This window comes from Panthera onca, chromosome C1 (assembly GCF_046562875.1).
Source record: "Panthera onca isolate mPanOnc1 chromosome C1, mPanOnc1 haplotype 2, whole genome shotgun sequence".
NCBI classification, from domain to species: domain Eukaryota; kingdom Metazoa; phylum Chordata; class Mammalia; order Carnivora; family Felidae; genus Panthera; species Panthera onca.
Window position 1 is genome coordinate 122,557,053 of NC_138346.1, and position 18,321 is coordinate 122,575,373.

The window sequence follows — 18,321 nt, forward strand, 5'->3', positions numbered from 1 at the left end:
GTTTATTTATTTATTTTGAGAGCAAGAGAGAGAGAGTGTGTGAGCAGAGGAGGGGCAGAGAGAGAGGGAGAGAGAGAGAATTCTAAGCAGGCTCCACCCTGTCAGTGAGGAGCCCGATGCGGGGCTCGAACTCACAAACCACAAGTTCATGGCCTGAGCTGAAATCAAGAGTCAGACACTTAACTGACTGAGCCACCCAGGCACCCCCAGATTTAGCATAGTTCTTCAGGGCCGTAGAATTTTCAGAATGGTCACTGAGCACTGGCTTCCACTTAAAGTCACCAACTGCATTAGCCTCTAGCAAGAGTCAGCCTGCCCTTTGAAGCCAGGCATTGACTTCTCCTCTCTAGCCATAAAAGTCCTACGTGGCATCTTCTTCCAAACGAAGCCTGTTTCATCTACGTGGAAATCTAGTGTGTAGTGTAGCCACCTTCATGAATGGTCTTCGCTGGATCTTCTGGAGAACTTGCTGGAGCTTCTACACCAGCACCTGCTGGCTGCTTCACTGTGCACTTTTATACTGTGGAGATGGCTTCTTTCCTTAAACCTCATGATCTAACCTCTGCTAGCTTTAGACTTTCCTTCTGCAGCTTCCTCACCTCCCAGCCTTCATAGAATGGGAGAGAGGGTGTTGCTCTGTACCAGGCTTTTAAGGGAACGTTGTGGCTGCTCTGATCGTCTCTCCAGACCACTCAAACTTTCTCCGTATCAGCAACCAGGCTGTTTTGCTTTATCGTTCATGTGTTCACTGGAGTGGCTCTTCTCACTTCCTTCCAGAACTTTTCCTTCATTCACAGTGTGGCTAACTGGTCAGCACGAGAAGCCCAGCTTTTGGCCTACCTTGGCTTTCAACCTGCCTTCCTCAAAGCTGCGTCATTTCTAGCTTTTGACTCAAAGTGAGAGGTGTGTGATTCTTCTTTTCATTTGGACACCTGGAGACCACTGTAGGGTTATTAACTGGCCTAATCCCAGTATTGTCATGTTTCCAGGAGGACAGGGGTCCCAAAGAAGAGAGATGGGGGAACGGCCAGTCGGCGGAGTCGTTGGAACACACACAACATTTATTAGGTTTACTCTCTTCTATGGGTGTGGTTCGTGGTGCCCCAAAACATCACAGTAGTAACACAAAAGAGCACTGATCACAGATCACCATGGCAAATGTAACAATAATGACAAAGTTCGACACAGAGCCGTGAAGCGAACAAATACTGTTGGAAAACGGTACCAACAGAGTCGCTTGCCGCAGCGCTGGCACACGCCTTCCACCGTAAAAAACGCGGCATCTGAGAAGCATAGTAAAACGTGGTACGTCTATACAGTACGCAAGTACCGCCATCCACTTGACCCCTTCCCACGTCATTCTGTAAATGGGACCATCTTCAGTCGTTCGATGCAATTTACATGGATGCCGAGAGCATTCTGAGAGGCAGGTAGGAATGAGCTATTCAAGTGGCTTCAGGTCAGTCATTTCACACTCCCAGGATCCCATCAGGGCAAGGAACAACACCGCCCACCCCCGTGAGTGAGTGAGTGAGTGAGTGAGCGGGAACGCCACAGAATGTGCTATCTGACCACTCGATGCCAAACCAAAGTTGGTATTTTAAACTCCTATTTAGAAACTCTTCTGTTTCTAATATGCTTTCTTACTTTCCTTGTTTTTAGAGGTGGGGGAGGGCGGTTCTTAAATATTTACATTAAATAGCTCAGAAGCACAGATGTGCTTCTGCTGTCTGTTTATTCAAGTTCAATGGACCTGCTGTCAGGCCCCATTGGTTCCTCCTGGACAGGGTGGGTGCCGGAAAAGCAGAGGTGAGCACGATGCAGGCATCAAGACACAAAACTTGTTTTCATGAAAACGTCAGGCTGACAAATCAGGTTACGTTTTCTGTCGCCCTGTAGAAGGACGTCATCAACAGACCTCTAGCACCCTGAGTTGAAGATCAAGACAACACCCCCTAGATATAATTACCAGATGAACATCAGGGTCAGCGTGTGCCCCAAGAGGATCCGGTAACGGAAGAGATCCAGGAAACTTCCGGTTTCCCTGTAGCTCCTGCTGGCCGGATGTGTTAGTGAGAACGTACACTTGAGCTTGTGGTTCCTCTTGGCAATGAGGTACAGAGCCGCTTCAGCCTCACTCAGCCGACCCTGGGAGTATAACCAACGAGGTGATTCAGGAATGAATCTGAAAGAGACGTCATTAAAGGCTGTATATTCATATAGGTACACGGGCACAGGAAGGAGCATGTAGATTTCCTCACCACAACTGGATTCCACATGAGGTTTAAAACCAACTCTCCCAATGACATGGGGGGGGGGTCCCCTTCAACAGCGTGCCAGTGTTAAATGGTGGTCTGCTTTACGAATGGAAACCAAGAACACACTTCCAAAACAGCAGCAAAAAAAAAAAAAACAAAAAAAACAAAAACAAAGTAAGCAGTATGCATTTCCTTTTGAATAAATTTTAATAGATAAATGGCAAGTTAAGCCGAGAATACTGAAAAATTCAAATTTTTCATAAAGCACAGGTCAGAGAGAGGGCTCTAAATCACAGCCATGTGTTAGAACAATACCACAGAGTGAACAGGTGTTTAAGTTCTGACAAAGCTTCACAAAGAAGATAAAAATATTTATCGTCTTATCAGAAAAACATAAATTTTTAAAAAGTGTTTTTAACATTGTGATATGTTATTAAGAAGGCAGAGATTATTTTAAGATTCTACATGAAAATTAAACAGGGTTTATCCCATCTCAGCTACTTTTGAGCATTTCCAACTTCAAAATACTCGAATTAGCTGATACACTTGCTTTAATATGTCCTCAGGATATTTCCTGCCCATGCCGCCCCCCCCCCCCCCCCCCCGCCCGCCCAAGATCTTAAAGAATAAAAGTCATCTCCTGGTTAACTTTCAGTTACATAACAATTCTTTTCTACTGAATACTGAATACTGAATGTCAGTGATGTCACCACTGGTATTTTCCAATAGTTCCAAGACTTAACTATGATGTGTCTCCTCTCACAGCCGTGTGCACACTTCTAGAGGACTGAGGACTTGTGAAAGGCCAAACTGTGATAGGAACACAGACACGCATTTAATAAATACAGCAGCCAGTGGCTTTTGACCTAATGTGACATTATTTGCCTAAAATGAAACTTCTCTAAGGAAACTTGGCTATTTAAGGTGCCTTTTGGAATTCTTTGTGCCCTTCTGTAAGGGCAGTGAAGTGGCAACAAAACCCACAGAATTTGGAACTTCATGGACAGCCAGTCGGTCGATAACCATTTGTTGAGCACTTTTGATTTTGTATTGAGCTGTGTAGTAGGTGCTCAGAGGAAACAGAAAGGCACGAATTCTCCCAGAGCTTTGCCGCTGGACAGAGAATACCCATGCAGATCTGACTCTCAACAAAAGCAGGAACATAGGCCATCCTTTATTTCCTTTTTTATTGCCCTCTGATTATTATTACTAATACACAAGGTGGATGATCGAGTAAAATATCGTTCTCTTGGAAGTTAGGTGTGCCGATCATCAAGTGGACCGACTGGCCCTATCCACGAGGCCACTTACAAGGTACCACATAAACACCAGCTGCATCTAAATGCAAATAAAAAAGAGCATAAATGAAGCCTATTGTGATGAATGTAGACAGTATACCTGGGAGAGATAAGTGAGCTACCAGAAGTCTATCACAATAAAAATCAAAAATGAGGAGAACTGGGAGGTAAGAAAAAAAAAAAAAAAAAGACAAGGAAATAGCCAAAATACTAACAGTCATTATCTTTGGGTAATTTAGGTCATTTTTCCCTTCTCCTTAAATTCCATTGTTTCCAGAATTGTTGATAAGCGTTAATTATCGTTAAAATGTTTATAAATCGGGGTGCCTGAGTGGCTCAGTCGGTTAACCATCTGACTCTGGCTCAGGTCATGATCTCACGGTCTGTGGGTTCAAGCCCCATGTTGGGCTCTGTGCTGACAGCCCGGAGCCTGATTCAGATTCTGTGTCTCCCTCTCTCTCTGCCCCTCTCCTGCTCATGCTCTGTTTCTGTCTCTCTCTTTCAAGAAATAAATACATAAATAAGAATATATAATAATAATTATAATAAATAAATAAAATATTTATAATAAATAAATAAAATAATTATAAGAAATAAATAAATAATAAGAAACAAATAAACATTAAAAATTAAAAAAATGTTTATAAATCATGGTTAAAGATGAGACATGAGAGATATTGAGGCTTTGGAAATTTGAGTTAATCAAGAATTTCTACTTGGGAAAGCACGTATCTCGGGCACAAACTGAGGACGAGACATGTTCCCACATTTGGGGAAGCCAATGAGCTTTCTTATACAAAGGCTCACCTATCTGCTAATGGATGGACTTGGGAATGTAAATTCTGACACATGCAGATTTTTCATATCAAACAGCAAGAGGTGTTTTGAAAGAAAAAGCAGTTTTTGAACACACTGCCCTCTCAGTAGTGCTGGGGACAACTTCAGAAGCCACGGTGCTAATTTGGGTGCTAATTTAACAATGTTGCCTCTGCTCGAAATATGTCCTGTCAATCTCTTAGAAGATGGAAAATCTTTGTAAATTATGGGAGTGTGATTTTTTTAAGTAAAGCTGCTCAAATCCAAGTACTGTGAAAACGAGGAATTTTTTAAACTAAGCGATAATGTTTCTAGGAAAAAACACAAGGTATGACCCAAAAATAATGTGACATTTTCGTATGTGGCTGACAGCTAATTCTGAAGGCTGATTCCAGATGTTTCTGTGCCAACACCTGCCCAACGGATACGAGGGATCTTCTGTGGGGAAGGTCCTGGGCTTTGCTGCTGGGGGACACGCAGCCAAGCCGAGAGCCTGCAACCGTCAGGGAGCTCCTGGTACAGAGAGACGGGCTCCACTCCAGCACGAGGTGGAAATAAGAACCCCACTCGAAGGCATGGGTTTAGTGCTGCAGAATTCAGAAGCAAATGACTTGCAGCTAGAGGTGTGATCAGAAGTTTGGAGGGGGTGGCAATTTGAGCACTCCAGAAGGCTAGGAGTTAAACAGGAAGAAATGGAGAGAAGGGTGTTGAAGGGGCAGGTGCAGCAGTGAGTAGGAGGTAGGGAAGCAGGCCAGCGCCAGGTGAGTGCTGGGAACTCCATGCAGCCGGCTGTGTCTGGAACACAGGGTATGGGAAACAGGGTGGGAGAAAATCAGGGCAGATCAGCTGGAGGCCGACTGTGGGAAGGCTCGCATTCCAGGCCTATTTCAGTTTTACATGCTCTTTTCTCTCCGTTTCCTATTTTTTCCTGACCTGAATTCATTTCCCAGTGAGTAGATGTCCCCACCTAGCGCTGGGCCATAAACACTCTTCCGACGGAGCCAGCCAGACGCCCTACTGTTACATTCATTTTTGCGCTTAATTCTCTTATTTCAAAGGGAATACAGAAACAGATTGCAGCTCAACCCTCACCAAATCTCAATTAGTAGAACTTGAAGAAAGAACTACTACGCTAAAGATGTATCTGAAGGAAAATTCTACTACAGTTATTCCTCATTTTACGGCATAGAAGCTGGGACCGCCGGCTGAAAGTTTCATTTATTCCAAAGATTTTAATGGTTCAAATCAGAGGTCTGAAACCTCAGGAGACAGCCTTTCACAAGCACATTGAAACTTCTAGTGAAGTAAAATTAAAAACTCGAACTTCTTTTTTTTTTTTTTTTAACATTTTTTTTTTATTTATTTTTGAGACAGGGAGAGACAGAGCATGAACGGGGAGGGTCAGAGACAGGGACACACAGAATCTGAAACAGGCTCCAGGCTCTGAGCCGTCAGCACAGAGCCCGACGCGGGGCTCGAACTCACAGACTGTGAGATCATGACCTGAGCCGAAGTCGGACGCCCAACCGACTGAGCCACCCAGGTGCCCCTAAAAACTCGAACTTCTTAAGCACATCATTAAACTGATGAAATAAGAGATGAACCAAGTATTACTTTGCGACTAAAGATCCAAATGCAGTACGGTATTTACAGGCAAAACTGGGTTCCTTAGCCCCAGCAAGATGGTCAGCATTTAATGTTAATTTTACGGAGAACTCTGTAAATGTCTCTGAAATATCTGTTTTATTGTTACCGGACTCTATTTGGGGAAAAATGTTAATAAATAACATTCCTGTATTCTATATTATGTGATACATATTCTATAATAAACAATATTAATAAAGTGTCTGCTGGGGGGAAAAAGCACTGATAAGATAGCTCTACGTTGGTGGCTCACCTCCTGCATTCAGAGCGCCACAGTGGGGCATCTGGGCAAGTTGTTTGGAGCGCTCTGCCCTGACCAGGCATTGAGCCCATCCACCCTACGGGTTTCTGCCATATGTGAGAATCTTCCCGCGCCCACATTTAGAGGCCCTGAGATAATAGTCACGCGCAGGATAAAGAGGTGCCACTACACATTGGATACAGATGGAGTGTCCTGTGGTATCGTACCTGGGCCATACACCTAGCACGTGATCTGATCCAGCCTGAAGATCTTTACGCTTGAGGCATTAGGTTAAAAAAGAAATGGATACCCTGGGTCAACAACTCGAAGGTTCAAATATGGTCTATGGAGAGGTTACTTCAAATAAGGGATACCTGCATTCTGAATTAATTAAGCATCTCTCCTCCCAGCATCTGCCAAGCTTTGGAGTGCTTGTGGAATTTAGCTCTTCACCAAAGTCAGTTCAGGCAAACTCCTGAAAGGGAATAACGCTGCTCATTGACCCGCATCCTCTTAAGACATTCCTTCTGCGTATTAACTTAAACCTCTTAGAGGAAAAACTACTTACAAAGATAGGAGGAAGACCACTGTTCCCTGCAGGTTAACCAGAATGGCGAGGGTCCTCCAGGAGCGGATGAAGTATCCCAACAGGGCATACTGGGCGATGCCAACCGCGAAGAAGAGGCCACCGATCGATCCTAATTCAGGGAAGAGACGCCTGTTACTGGAGATGGCACCCTCCCTGTCACCCTCTCCAACCCAACTCACAAGCCAATGCCTTCCTTGGGAGACATCAACAGGAAAGAAAATCCTACCCAAATATTGAGTATCAGATGATAAATGTGGAAGAGAGGCCAGCAAGTTAGTGGAAAAGGAGGAAGGACAGGTGAAAAATATGAATGACATGTGGTCAAGATGACTTGTAAGGGTTTGTCCAAACGCTTTCTGCATTGAAGGCTGTGTTGACATCTGCCTGAGCATGTGCTGAAGCTTGGACGATGTTTTCCTGGATGGTGGTAAGGTTTTTAGGTCATGAGATGATTGCAGCAGTGGGACTTCATCTTATCACAAGGCTGTGCCTCAAATCCTTATTTTAAATCACAGGCTACTCCTCAGCTCTCCCAACTGCCCTTCCCTACTTCATTTATTATCACCAGATATATGACATTTTCTATTTGTTTCTTGTCTGTCTCTATGACACATGGATTTTCACCAGCACCCTGATGGAAAAAAATCAACCATGGGATTGTTAAAAAAAAAAAAATCCTATGTTTTTTGAAATAAATGCTGAGACGGGAAGTAGGCCCACTAGCTTTGCTCAATATACTTGTGAATTTGTACCTCGGACACACTTTTTATAATTACTACCATCACCATCGGTAGCAGTAATAGCTACTATTTATCGTGTATTAATAAATGATTACATACATTGTCCTACAAAGCAGGTGCCATTGTGGACCACGCACAAAGAGGAAGAAGCACAGAGAGGTTGGATGCCACTGCTAGGGAACGGAGCTGTGCACAGCATGCCTGAGACCATACTCCGATCTGCCTGACTACAGAGCCTGTGATGCTATACCAATCCTCTCTCTCCGCCCTTCTGGGGAGAAGCAGGCTTCTGGGGGCAACCCACAGCAATGGGACGATCTTGTTACAAGACTTCTCTACGACGATCCCATAAAAGAAATGTATACTTGGATTCTTGCCCACAGGCTTTCATTTTCTAGCAATGATGACTTGTAGGCTCTGTGCCTTGGTGAGGAAAGGGGGGAAGAAGGGAGAGCCGAGACAGCACCTTCAGCGTGTTCCGAGCATGTGGTCAGATAAGTAAGGGAGTGGGGACGCCATGATCTCCCTGGAAACTTAAGATAATCAATACCTATTACAGGTTCATTACAGTGTATCAGACAGCACCTGGCTTGCAAGAGTAAGACTTTCTGTCCTTGCTCAGAACAGCTCTGAGCACTTGGTATCCACGGACAACAAGGTAGATGAAAGGAAGATAGCCCACAAAATCGGACTGTTTTAGAGGGGGTGAGTTCAGACCCCAGGTCTGCCACTTGCTGTTGTGCGACCTTGGGCAAATCACTAAACGTCTCTGAGCCTCACTTTCCTCATCGGTAAAACAGAAATAATACTACCTACCTCAAAGAGTAGTTGTTAGCTTCAGACGGAATAATGCATGCTATGCAAATGTTAGCTATACTATCCTGCTGTGACACAGGTATAGCCCTTGACATCTATTAACCTCCCTCCCCAAACAAAGCCATCTGGAAGCCTCCTGTGGTGAGTATCTGCTACAAAATACTGTCTACCTAGCACTATGTCTAATTCCAAGAATATTCCTTCCCTCTTCTGGAGAGCGGACCTCTCTTTACTTCATTCCCGTGGTTCAAGTGGGGGCTGACCATCCTGGTCCCCCTCACTGCAGTGACCCCTGCTGGGCCAGTCAAGCTCTTACCCAGGATTTTTTTAAGTAGGCTCTACACCCAACGTGGGGCTTGAACTCACAACCTCAAGACCTGGAGTCGCATGCTTCACTGACTGAACCAGCCAGGCACCCCTTACCCAGGATTTTAAATACTGTACTTGGTGGTGAAACCTGAGAGCTATAGGGTCCCATCCGTGACTGTGCAGCAGAAGCTTCTCAGGGAGGATGGGGGGCAGAGACGAGGAGCATCTGACTTCCTGGTTCCGGGCATCTCTGAGGCCTGGCTTGGGTATATTATCCAAATAATTTCCCTTTATATGCAGATGCTCAGCAGAGTTGAGTCTCCATTACTTACGATCGGTAAGAGTTGGTATCAATTGGGTATGACGGACAAGAGGAAATGATTCCAAGGGGTCTAGTTTAATGGCCTTAAAGACTGTGATGACCATGCACAGAGGTGCTGGAAGATGGAAAATGCAGGTGAAAGAAAGCAGTATTTTTATTTGAGGGTCCAACTGACATTCATATCTAATGTCCAGCAAGAAGCTGCACGTGTATGCCTGGAAATGACAATGGAGATAAAGTGTGGAGATGTAGGTGTGGTAAGGCTCTAGGTATTTGGTTAAAAAGATTAGTGAAAAAAAATGAACACTTCCAATCACCATTTTTGCATCTTGTAATTCTGGAATACCATACTGGTGATTTTATAACTGTTTGTGGGCCGTTACATATTTATCCCAGTTTTCAGATTTCTTTTCTGTTTAATTTTCAAGCCTGCTATTTTTGCTCCGTTTGAACTAGTAAAAGCCAAATTGTGGCAGGTGAGACTTCATTTTTTTGTAAAGGGTGCCAGCGAACCACCCAGTTTTCAAGCAAAGCCACGAGGTCCCCCCGATTCCTTTCTCTCCCCACTCCGATCCTTCAGCAAGTCATTGTCCCACCAAAATCCAGCTCAAATGGACCTCCTCGCTGCTCCTCTCCCTGCACCTGTCTATGCCTGCATCACGTTTCGCGGGCCAACCACAACCACCTCCCGAATGACCCCTCAATTCCTCCTCTTGTCCCTCAACAGTCCATTCTCCACACCTCTGCCAGAGGCGTCTTCCTGTATCCTATGTGATCCTACCACTCCACTATTTCATTCGCCCGCTGACTTCTCACTGCACTTTGAATACAAACAAATTTCTCATTTGGCCTAGCGCGGGGCCTATGTCATCTGGTCCCTCCAGCGTGTCTCTCCCCGGCCCACGGAATCAGTATTTAATAAAATACAGTAAGAAGGTGCCGGGGGAGGCGTGTCTAGGATCTCCTATGTCTGCGCCATTTTTCAGTTTAAGGTGAAAACAGTTAACGCCCTTCTGAGGAAACAGACCCTCTCAGAACTATCTGGAGACAATCTGTGAGGATGGGAGGCAAGCTCCGGCCCCAGGGGAGACTTTCTACAGAGCAATATGAATACAATGACTCATTCAAGGTCATACAGAACAAACTCTGGAACGCAAATCTAATGGTTAGTTAGTCCCAAGTCCAAGTGCATTTTTGGACTCTGGGGTTAAACTGGTGCCCAGCAGGGTTTTCTGGGGCAGCTCACTATCTGCGTTATGTACACGGAGTGAAGCAGTACCTGCGAGCGCCCAGTAGGCGGTGCCCACACATTCGTTCAGCAGGACAAAGGCCACCAGTGACATTCCTCCGTTCATCACACCCACCAGGAAGCGAGTTATTGCAAAGAACTCATAGGAGGGGGAAAACCCATTTGCAATGGCAAATAAGATGTCAAGAGCAAAACCTAGAATAAGAGGAACAGCGGTCAACAATCCAGACACAAGACAGCATTTGAGCAAAGTAACAAATGATACTCATTACGTTCGTAAAGATAAATCTTTGTAAGCTTAAATTTTCTGAGCTGTGCTCTTTTAAAACTGTAAAAGGAAACTGTAAAGGAAAACCGAAGTTTTTCTTTCTTCGTTACAAGTGGATATCTGTCAATCATGCACCGTTGTTATTCACAATAACGTTGGAGATGGAAAAATCCCAGCTCAGACTCAGCTTGTCAAGAGAACTCCACCGAGTCTTACACAACACAGTTGAACTGAACCGACACACAACATATAAGGAAATGGATCCAGTACGCTGGTTCCATCTCTGTTCTCCTTAGAACCATGGTATAAATTAGAATTCGGGAGGTGCCGAAAGCACCATCATCTCTGAAAAGCTTAACTGCAAATACATGGCCTTCCTCAGGTATGCTGCTGGTCCTTTTAACACGCTTTGGCAGAAGCAACTCTGGCTGCGGTGTGGCCCCCTGCCAGTGTAATAAAAATCAGTTGTGTATCCACATGGCAATTTCCTGAGAACCTTAAGGAAATAGTCCCCTTGTTATTTCCCTGAGAACCTTCAGGAAATAAGTCCTCCTAGTCAGTTCATGAACAGTCTAACACGTTACCTGTGAGATAGACTTTTTTCCTCCCGAAGCGATCTGAAAGCTGACCAAAAGAGATAACTCCCACAAACACACCACTGAAGAAGAAAGAGCTTGCTGCGCTGACTTTGTAGGATCTGTTGGCAATTAAAAACCACTAGGGGAAGAAAAAACAAAAGGGACACTGAGATCACAGAAAAGACGGATGGACGGAGTTAGCTATTAAAAAAAGAAGAAAAAAAAAACACAACAGACGTACAACCAAAACTTGAACACTGGGAAATTGTCTACTGCATGACTCATTACTAACCAGGATTTGGTAGGTCATCTACCTTGGATAATATCCAAGATTTTGTCATCAGAAACGCTAGAATTCATTATTATAATGTGCTGCCACAATACTGTATACACATCTTATCACAACACTGAATACGGTACGAGGGCTACTTTTATATATGCATTTGGTGGCTACGTCCCTCTTCTTAAGCCCTTGTATTTTTTTTTAAGTTTATTTATTTATTTTGAGAGACAGAACATGTGCATGTGGGAGGGGCAGAGAGAGAGGAAGAGAGAATCTTAAGCAGGTTCTGCACTGCCAGCATGGAGCCCAATGCGGGGCTCAAACTCAAGAACTGAGAGATCTTGACCTGAGCTGAAATCAGGAGTTGGATGCTTAACCTACTGAGCCACCCAGGTGCCCCCATACAATAGAACATTATGCAACCTTAAAAGGGAAGGAGATTTTGACAAGCTATGACACAGATGAACCTTAACCTTATGCTAAGTGAAATAAGCAGACAAAAAAAAAAAAAAGACAAATATTGTAAGAACTTATTTATGCCTGTAATATTGTGATTTATGGTAAGAAACATATATTTGGTCTTCGTCCCCTATTCCTAGCACACAGTTCCTAAAAACCCTTGTAATTTCCTACAGAAATATTTAGTATTTAGTTTTGTTCCCAGTTCCTGAAATAATTTCAGAGCAATGAAGGAGAAATGGGTGTCCTTTGTTGTTTTAACAGCCTCTTTCAACCACACCTGAGTTTAATAAGATCACTTTTGGAAAGCTCTTGGTTGGGGGCTCGTTGCCAGGGGATCCCTCCCCTATCTCCCAGCCCCGCCTCCGGGAGGGGGTGAGGGACTGGAACTGCCAACGGCCAATAATCTAATCAGTTACGCCTACATAACGACACCTCCCTAAAAACCCAAAAGGACAGGGGTTCGAAAAGCTTCTCAGCTGGTGAACACGTGGAGGAGCTGGGAGAGTGGTGCCCTGGGAGGGCACGGGAGCCTGCGCCCCTTCCCACCGCCTTGTCCCGGGCATCTCTTCCATCAGGCTGTTCCCGAGTAATATCCCTTGGAATAAACCAGTGATCTGGTAAGATGTCTCCCTGAGTTCCGTGAGCCGCTCTGGCAAATTAATCTCTCCCGAGGAGGACATTGCAGGGACCTCTGATTTCCGGTGGACCAGAAGCCCAGGAAACGAAGCGGACTCGCATCTGGTGTCTGAAGGTGGAGGCAGGGTGAGCCTTGTGGAATCAGTGGGAATCAGTGGAATCTGATGCTACCTCCAGGTGGACGGTGTCAGAACTGAGTCGAGTTGTAGGACATCCAGCCGGTGAGGCGGAGCTGTGTGATGTGGGAACCTAGCTCACCTGCCCCCACAAACCCTACCTCACGCATCTGGCGGCCAGAAGGGTCCATGGTGAAGTAGTTGACAGTAAAGGAGGCACAGGGGGAAGGTTTTTCCTTCACCTGGAGTAGTCAAAGCCAGAGACGGAAAGTCAAATAAGGGTTGCCAGGGGCCGGGCGAATGGGGAGTTACTGTTTAATGGGAACAGGTTTTCAGTTTGGGACGATAGAAAAGTTCTCGAGATGGACGGCGGTGATGGTTGCATGACATGTGTATACTTAACACCACTGCACCCTCAAAACGGCTGAAGTGTTAACATTTTATGTTATTTTACCACAATAATAATAATAAAAAAAAACCTTGAGTACTATTATCTTGTGGTCTAGGGAAACTTATGAACTTAAAGAGAAGGCAATCACCCCTGCTTAAAATGCTATTACATGAAACCCTGTCGGCTGCTGTGTAAGGTGATGTTTGGTTATAGAGGTAAAAGTGAACCTGCATCACAGAGACAGAGAAGCAGGAAATGCTTCTCTCTCCCCTTCGCCGCCCCCTCTCCTGGAGTCCCCGAAGATAGGCTTAGGAAGAGCCCCAACACGCAAGGAGGAGCCCCCCTCGGCTATCCCTTTGCCTCTTGGACCTCCCTTCCCATGCTCTGACAAGCAGTCCTCAAGGCTCAGAGCACATCTGACTTCTCTCTTCTTGTATGGCGATGGTGAAGTTCTTGACCACACAGCTTCTGGACATCTCTGTGCAGCAGCAATAACAAAATTCATAGCAGTGATGACAATAATATTCCCTGGAAAATAAACAAGGGTAACGCCTCCTCACTAATGCTGGACTCAACTTCTGAATTCCCCGGTTCTTCAGATGCAGTTCTTAACGAGGTTAGTGAACTGGTTTTCCCAGGCTCTTGTGGATGAGAGATTGCAGACTAGGGTGTCACTGGTTTTAGAAAAAGTAATCAGGAATTACTGCTCCTGGTGGCAGTCATGATTCAAATAAGAGGGAAGGAAGCGGTGTGACAAGTATCTGCGATATGTTCTAGACAGGTTTCCGTTCGGGTATTCAACAAATATTTGATTAGTTTCTACTGAAGGTTGACAACTACACTAAACACTGGGAACACAGATGTGAGTAAGTTGGACATGGTCCCTTCCCAAATGGACGGTCAGTGCCAGTGGAATAAACACACAGGGATAGACTAGGAGGGCAGCTCTTCAAATCAGGTAATCAGGGAAGGCTTCTCTAGGGAGGTGATGTTTGGACCTGAATGATGAGAAGTGACCACTCTGGAAAGCTGTTCAGAGACCATGAGAAGAAGTGCCCCTACCCTAAGGTGAAGGTCCAGCAGTGCACCTCCAGCAGGTGCTATGATGAGGCCAGACAGGTGCATGGGTGTCAGACCACACAGGGCCCTGGGCCACGGAAGGAGCCGAATTACTCTAGTGCAAAGGGAAGGTGTTGGATTACTGGAATTCTGTTTCCAAGGATCACTCTTAGAGAATGCATTACAACAGAGAAAAGTGGGAGTGGGGAGGCTAGTGCATTAGCTCAGGAGACCATGGTGGCCTGGATGAGGGCAGAAGTGATGGGGGTGGAGAATTACAAGGACTTGTGATGGATTCCGAAGGCAGAAGTGGCAGGCCTTCCTGATGGATGACACAGGGTGGGGGACGGAGAATCAAGGGCTTCACCTAAGTCGTTACCTTTGGCCACTCCGTAGATGACCTTTATGGAGGTGGAGAAGGTGGCAAGCGGGGACCAGGTATGTGGCGGGAAAGAAATAACTCTGTTTGGACTTGCTGAGGTTGAGATGCCTATAAAACATCCAAGTGGCGATGCCGAGCAGAAATCTGCACACGAGTCTGGAGCTCCAGGGAGAGGTTATGAGGGTTTAAGAGGGTTTAAGAACCTATAGAGAAGGAAGAGGCTCAGGACTGGGGCCGAGGACACCCCCATGTTCAGAGGCCGAGAAGAATGCCCATTATAGCAAACTCACAAGTAGGACTCAGAGACGTAGCAAGAAAACAGGGCGGAATGTGGTGTCGGAAACGCTACAAGAAGAAATTGGATGTGGGGAGGAAGGGGTGGTCAAGCGCGTGGAATGCTGCTTTAGAGGTCAGGTGAGATAAGCACAGGGACATGCGGTTATATTTAGAAACAAATGGACACTTCAAAATAGCAATTGCGGTGAAGAGTGAATGGAAGCCAGATTGGAGGAGGACGAGGAATTGCTGGCAGCAGTTCTGTACAGAATGGTTTCCAGAAGTTTTGGCTGTGAAGAGGAAGCAAGAAATGGGACAGTGTGGGGACAGGTATGTGGGACAGATTATTGGCTTGTTTTCTTTTAACATGGGTGCATCCTGATGAGAGTGAGTCAGCAGAGAAGATACCCCTGCAAAAGAAAAATATCTGGAAAAGCAAGAAGGGATGGGCTTGAGGGTATAGAGCAGAGAGGTTAACCGTTCACAGAAGCCGGGAGATGTCACGGTAAAGGGAGCCAGAGAGGAAAGGCAGAATGTGGACTCAGAAGCAGGCAGTGAAGAAACCCCTGCCTGATTGCTTCATTTCTTTTTCAGTGAAATATCAAGTGAGGCCACTAGCCGAAGGAGAGTAGAAGTGGGGGAAAGGGGCATTTCAAGTTTCAGGAGGACTATGACGGACTCCTCTGAGGAAAGGGACGTGACCCTTTCAAGGGAAATGTTGCAGGAGACTGCCACGCCATGGTGAATATACACTTGAGCTGTGTAGTTACCAATTTCGTGAGGAGGATGTTGGGAGTTAAGCTTACACAGAGTCGGGGACTTCTCAGGAGAATTACAAAGAGAGAGAAGCACCAGGGCACTGTGGGATTCACAAAAGAGTGATTAGTATAATACTGGAATATATGCTGTTTAAGGAGAAAAGCAGGCATAGGGGGATTGTGGGTAGAGAAATAAATGTCCTGACCAGAAAAATCCCCTACATCATTAACTTCCCTGTACTTCCCATTCTTGCCCTGACTGAAGCTTGGTGGTCCCCTGCAGAAATCACTCAGTGAACCGGATCCCTCTCAACTGGAGCCTGCTTTTCCTTTTCCACCCATGGACCTGAGAGCCTGGGATGGGAGAAGATGACCAAACTTCAAAATCATCAACTCACCTGAAGATCACATTACCAGAGGGTGTAATCCACTACCCTTCTAGAGCTGACAGAGATGCTAGCTTGTTTTGAACAGTAGCCACTCTCCCTCTGTTCCATAGTAATAGCATGTTTACTGGGCATATGGCTACCCAGATTGAAGACTAATGTCCCAACCTCTCTCACAATTAGGTATGACACGTTACCAAGTTCTGCACAATGAATGCAAACAGAAGCACCATGTGGCAACTTCCAGGACTTTGTCTTAGGAGATGGGTGATTTACCCTTTGCCCCTTCTTCCTTTCTATCCCACTACTCAGAATGTCCATAGGGAAGCTGGGGCTCTATCTGAGGCCATGATGAAGAGGGCCACAAATTAAGGATGGTGAAGTCAAAAGCTGAAGGAGCCTAGGTCCCTGAGAACACTGGGGTAGGGCCCAGGCATTGGCATATTTTTTAAGTTCTCCAGATGATTCTCCTAGGCAATCAGGTTAAGAACCCCCATCCTAGACCTAGTCATCTTTTATAGCTGCATCACCTCTAAAACCTTGACTTTGAACATCTTACTCACTCTCCTTCTACCCCCTTCTCTTCCAACTCACTTCCCCCAGTACGCTGCTCCAAACATTCTTGAAGCTCTTCAAGACCCCAGTCACCACACTCTACACTAACTGTAGAGTGACTCAGTATGGCCTGAATCAGCAAAAGAGATTCAATCATAGTAAGAAGCTCTGATTTAAGGATCTGTAAAGGGTAAAATATATTGTAAAGTTCACATGAAAGAGTTCTGGAAGCTGAAGGATAAGCGCTATTTTGTAAAACAAATTAGTTATTTTGGATTACAGATAGTTCTACTGTAGAATTTTCAATTCATGAGGAATGTCTATGGTGACATTTTTCTAGGTTGAAAAAGAAATCCAATATTACATATCCTGTTGGCCTAGAAAAGAAAGGACCATATTTGTCACAGGGATATCCCTTCTACAATGGCCAATAAACAAGACCTCATTGTATTGATTTTTAATATCCTGAAGTTCAAACAACTTCTTTTCATATTTTTTAAGTTGTTGGTATTTGCTTTGGTGTTTTTATGCCTTTAAAACGTGGTCTTCACCTTTGGTCCTGATTATCCCATACTTCGATTTTTACTAGTCTGTTTCTTTGGCCAAGATGTTCAAGCTCATACTGATCTGTTTTGTGCTTAATTAAGAAGTGGCTAATCTGCCTTCTCAATAATCAACTGTTCTGTTGATCACATTTGTAGAACTCAAATCCACCAAGAAGGCCATTCTTCCAACAACTGGAAAGCTGTCGGCTTGGATGACAGTTTTGGGATGAAGTAGCCCACAAGATGGGTGACCAGCAAATTCCAAATTCTGATTCTCAGTTTCATGTGTGAAAGTAATTTCCAGTAATTCTTCTTCATGTCAATGCTGTTGGGGTAATGCGCTTCCTTAGTTCTCCTGTAATACGTTCAGGAATGGATAAAAAAAAAAACCTAAAGGCATTGTCAAATTATAAAAAAAAAAAAAAGCAAATTATGGGTGCCTGGGTGGCCTAGTCGGTTGAGCATCCAGCTGTTGGTTTCGGCTCAGGTCATGATCTCATGGTTTGTGGGATCGAGCCCCACATTGGGCTCTGTGCTGACACCATGGAGCCTGCTTGGGTTTTTTTTCTGTGTCTCTCTCTGTTTCTTTTTCTGCCCCTCCCCTGCTTGTGCTCTAACTGTCTCTCTCTCAAAATAAGCCAATGTAAAAAAAAAAACAAAAAAAAACAAAAAAAACCCTTCAAAAATTAAAAAAAAAAAAAAAAAAAGCAAATTAAAGCATACAAAACTGAAACCCAGGAAAACTCCTTGACAGATCTAGGTAAACTGGGCATGGTTGATTTAGAAATGTCAATTCAGGGACTTAAGGACAATGTGTTTACAACCAGCTTTCCATATGCACCACTCCCTAACACATGAGATTTTGGTTTGTTTTGTTTCCAACTTTTAAAACTTTTCAAATATACTTTATTTATCACATACCTACTATGTGATCTAAAGAGTTCTGTTTTGTCAAAGCTCAGACAAGACACACTAGGACCGTGATCCCTATAGTATTCAAGAAGATTGTACTGGTGTAAGGTTTTGGAAAGAGACTCGACTCAATTGCTAGCATGTTTTCTTATCCCTTTGGCCAATACTTAAACCAAGGTAAAATCCAAACCAGGATATCACCAGGTCATTGCAAACTAAACTATAATAAACCTAAATATGGCAACCATTATATTCTCAAAGAGTGTGTTTTTTTATGAGGCATACATGTATAAATGTATAAGTCACTCAAATCCTTAACTGGCTAGAGAGTACTGGAGGGATGACTCTCTTATTATTTTAAGCGACAAGTCAAATTCCAAAGCTAGAATGTTCTTTTTTGTACAATTCATTTCAAACTGAAAAGCCACTCAC

The 18,321-nt window shown here is 44.6% G+C and overlaps 1 protein-coding gene across 2 annotated transcripts in view; it reads right to left on the reverse strand.

Moving 5' to 3' along the window:
* The window catches only part of SLC22A15 (solute carrier family 22 member 15), an 81,565-nt gene that overhangs the window by 28,636 nt on the left and 34,608 nt on the right, over window positions 1-18,321 (reverse strand). For both annotated transcript variants that reach the window (XR_009607870.3, XM_060625503.3), the window contains exons 3-6: window positions 11,135-11,267; window positions 10,313-10,477; window positions 6,826-6,955; window positions 1,970-2,185 (exon numbers count right to left, since the gene is read on the reverse strand). Coding sequence is in view for 1 of the 2 variants with exons in the window: in XM_060625503.3 (XP_060481486.1) it covers window positions 1,970-2,185; window positions 6,826-6,955; window positions 10,313-10,477; window positions 11,135-11,267 (644 nt within the window). In the remaining variant the exon portion in view is untranslated. The remainder of the gene's footprint in view (window positions 1-1,969; window positions 2,186-6,825; window positions 6,956-10,312; window positions 10,478-11,134; window positions 11,268-18,321) is intronic.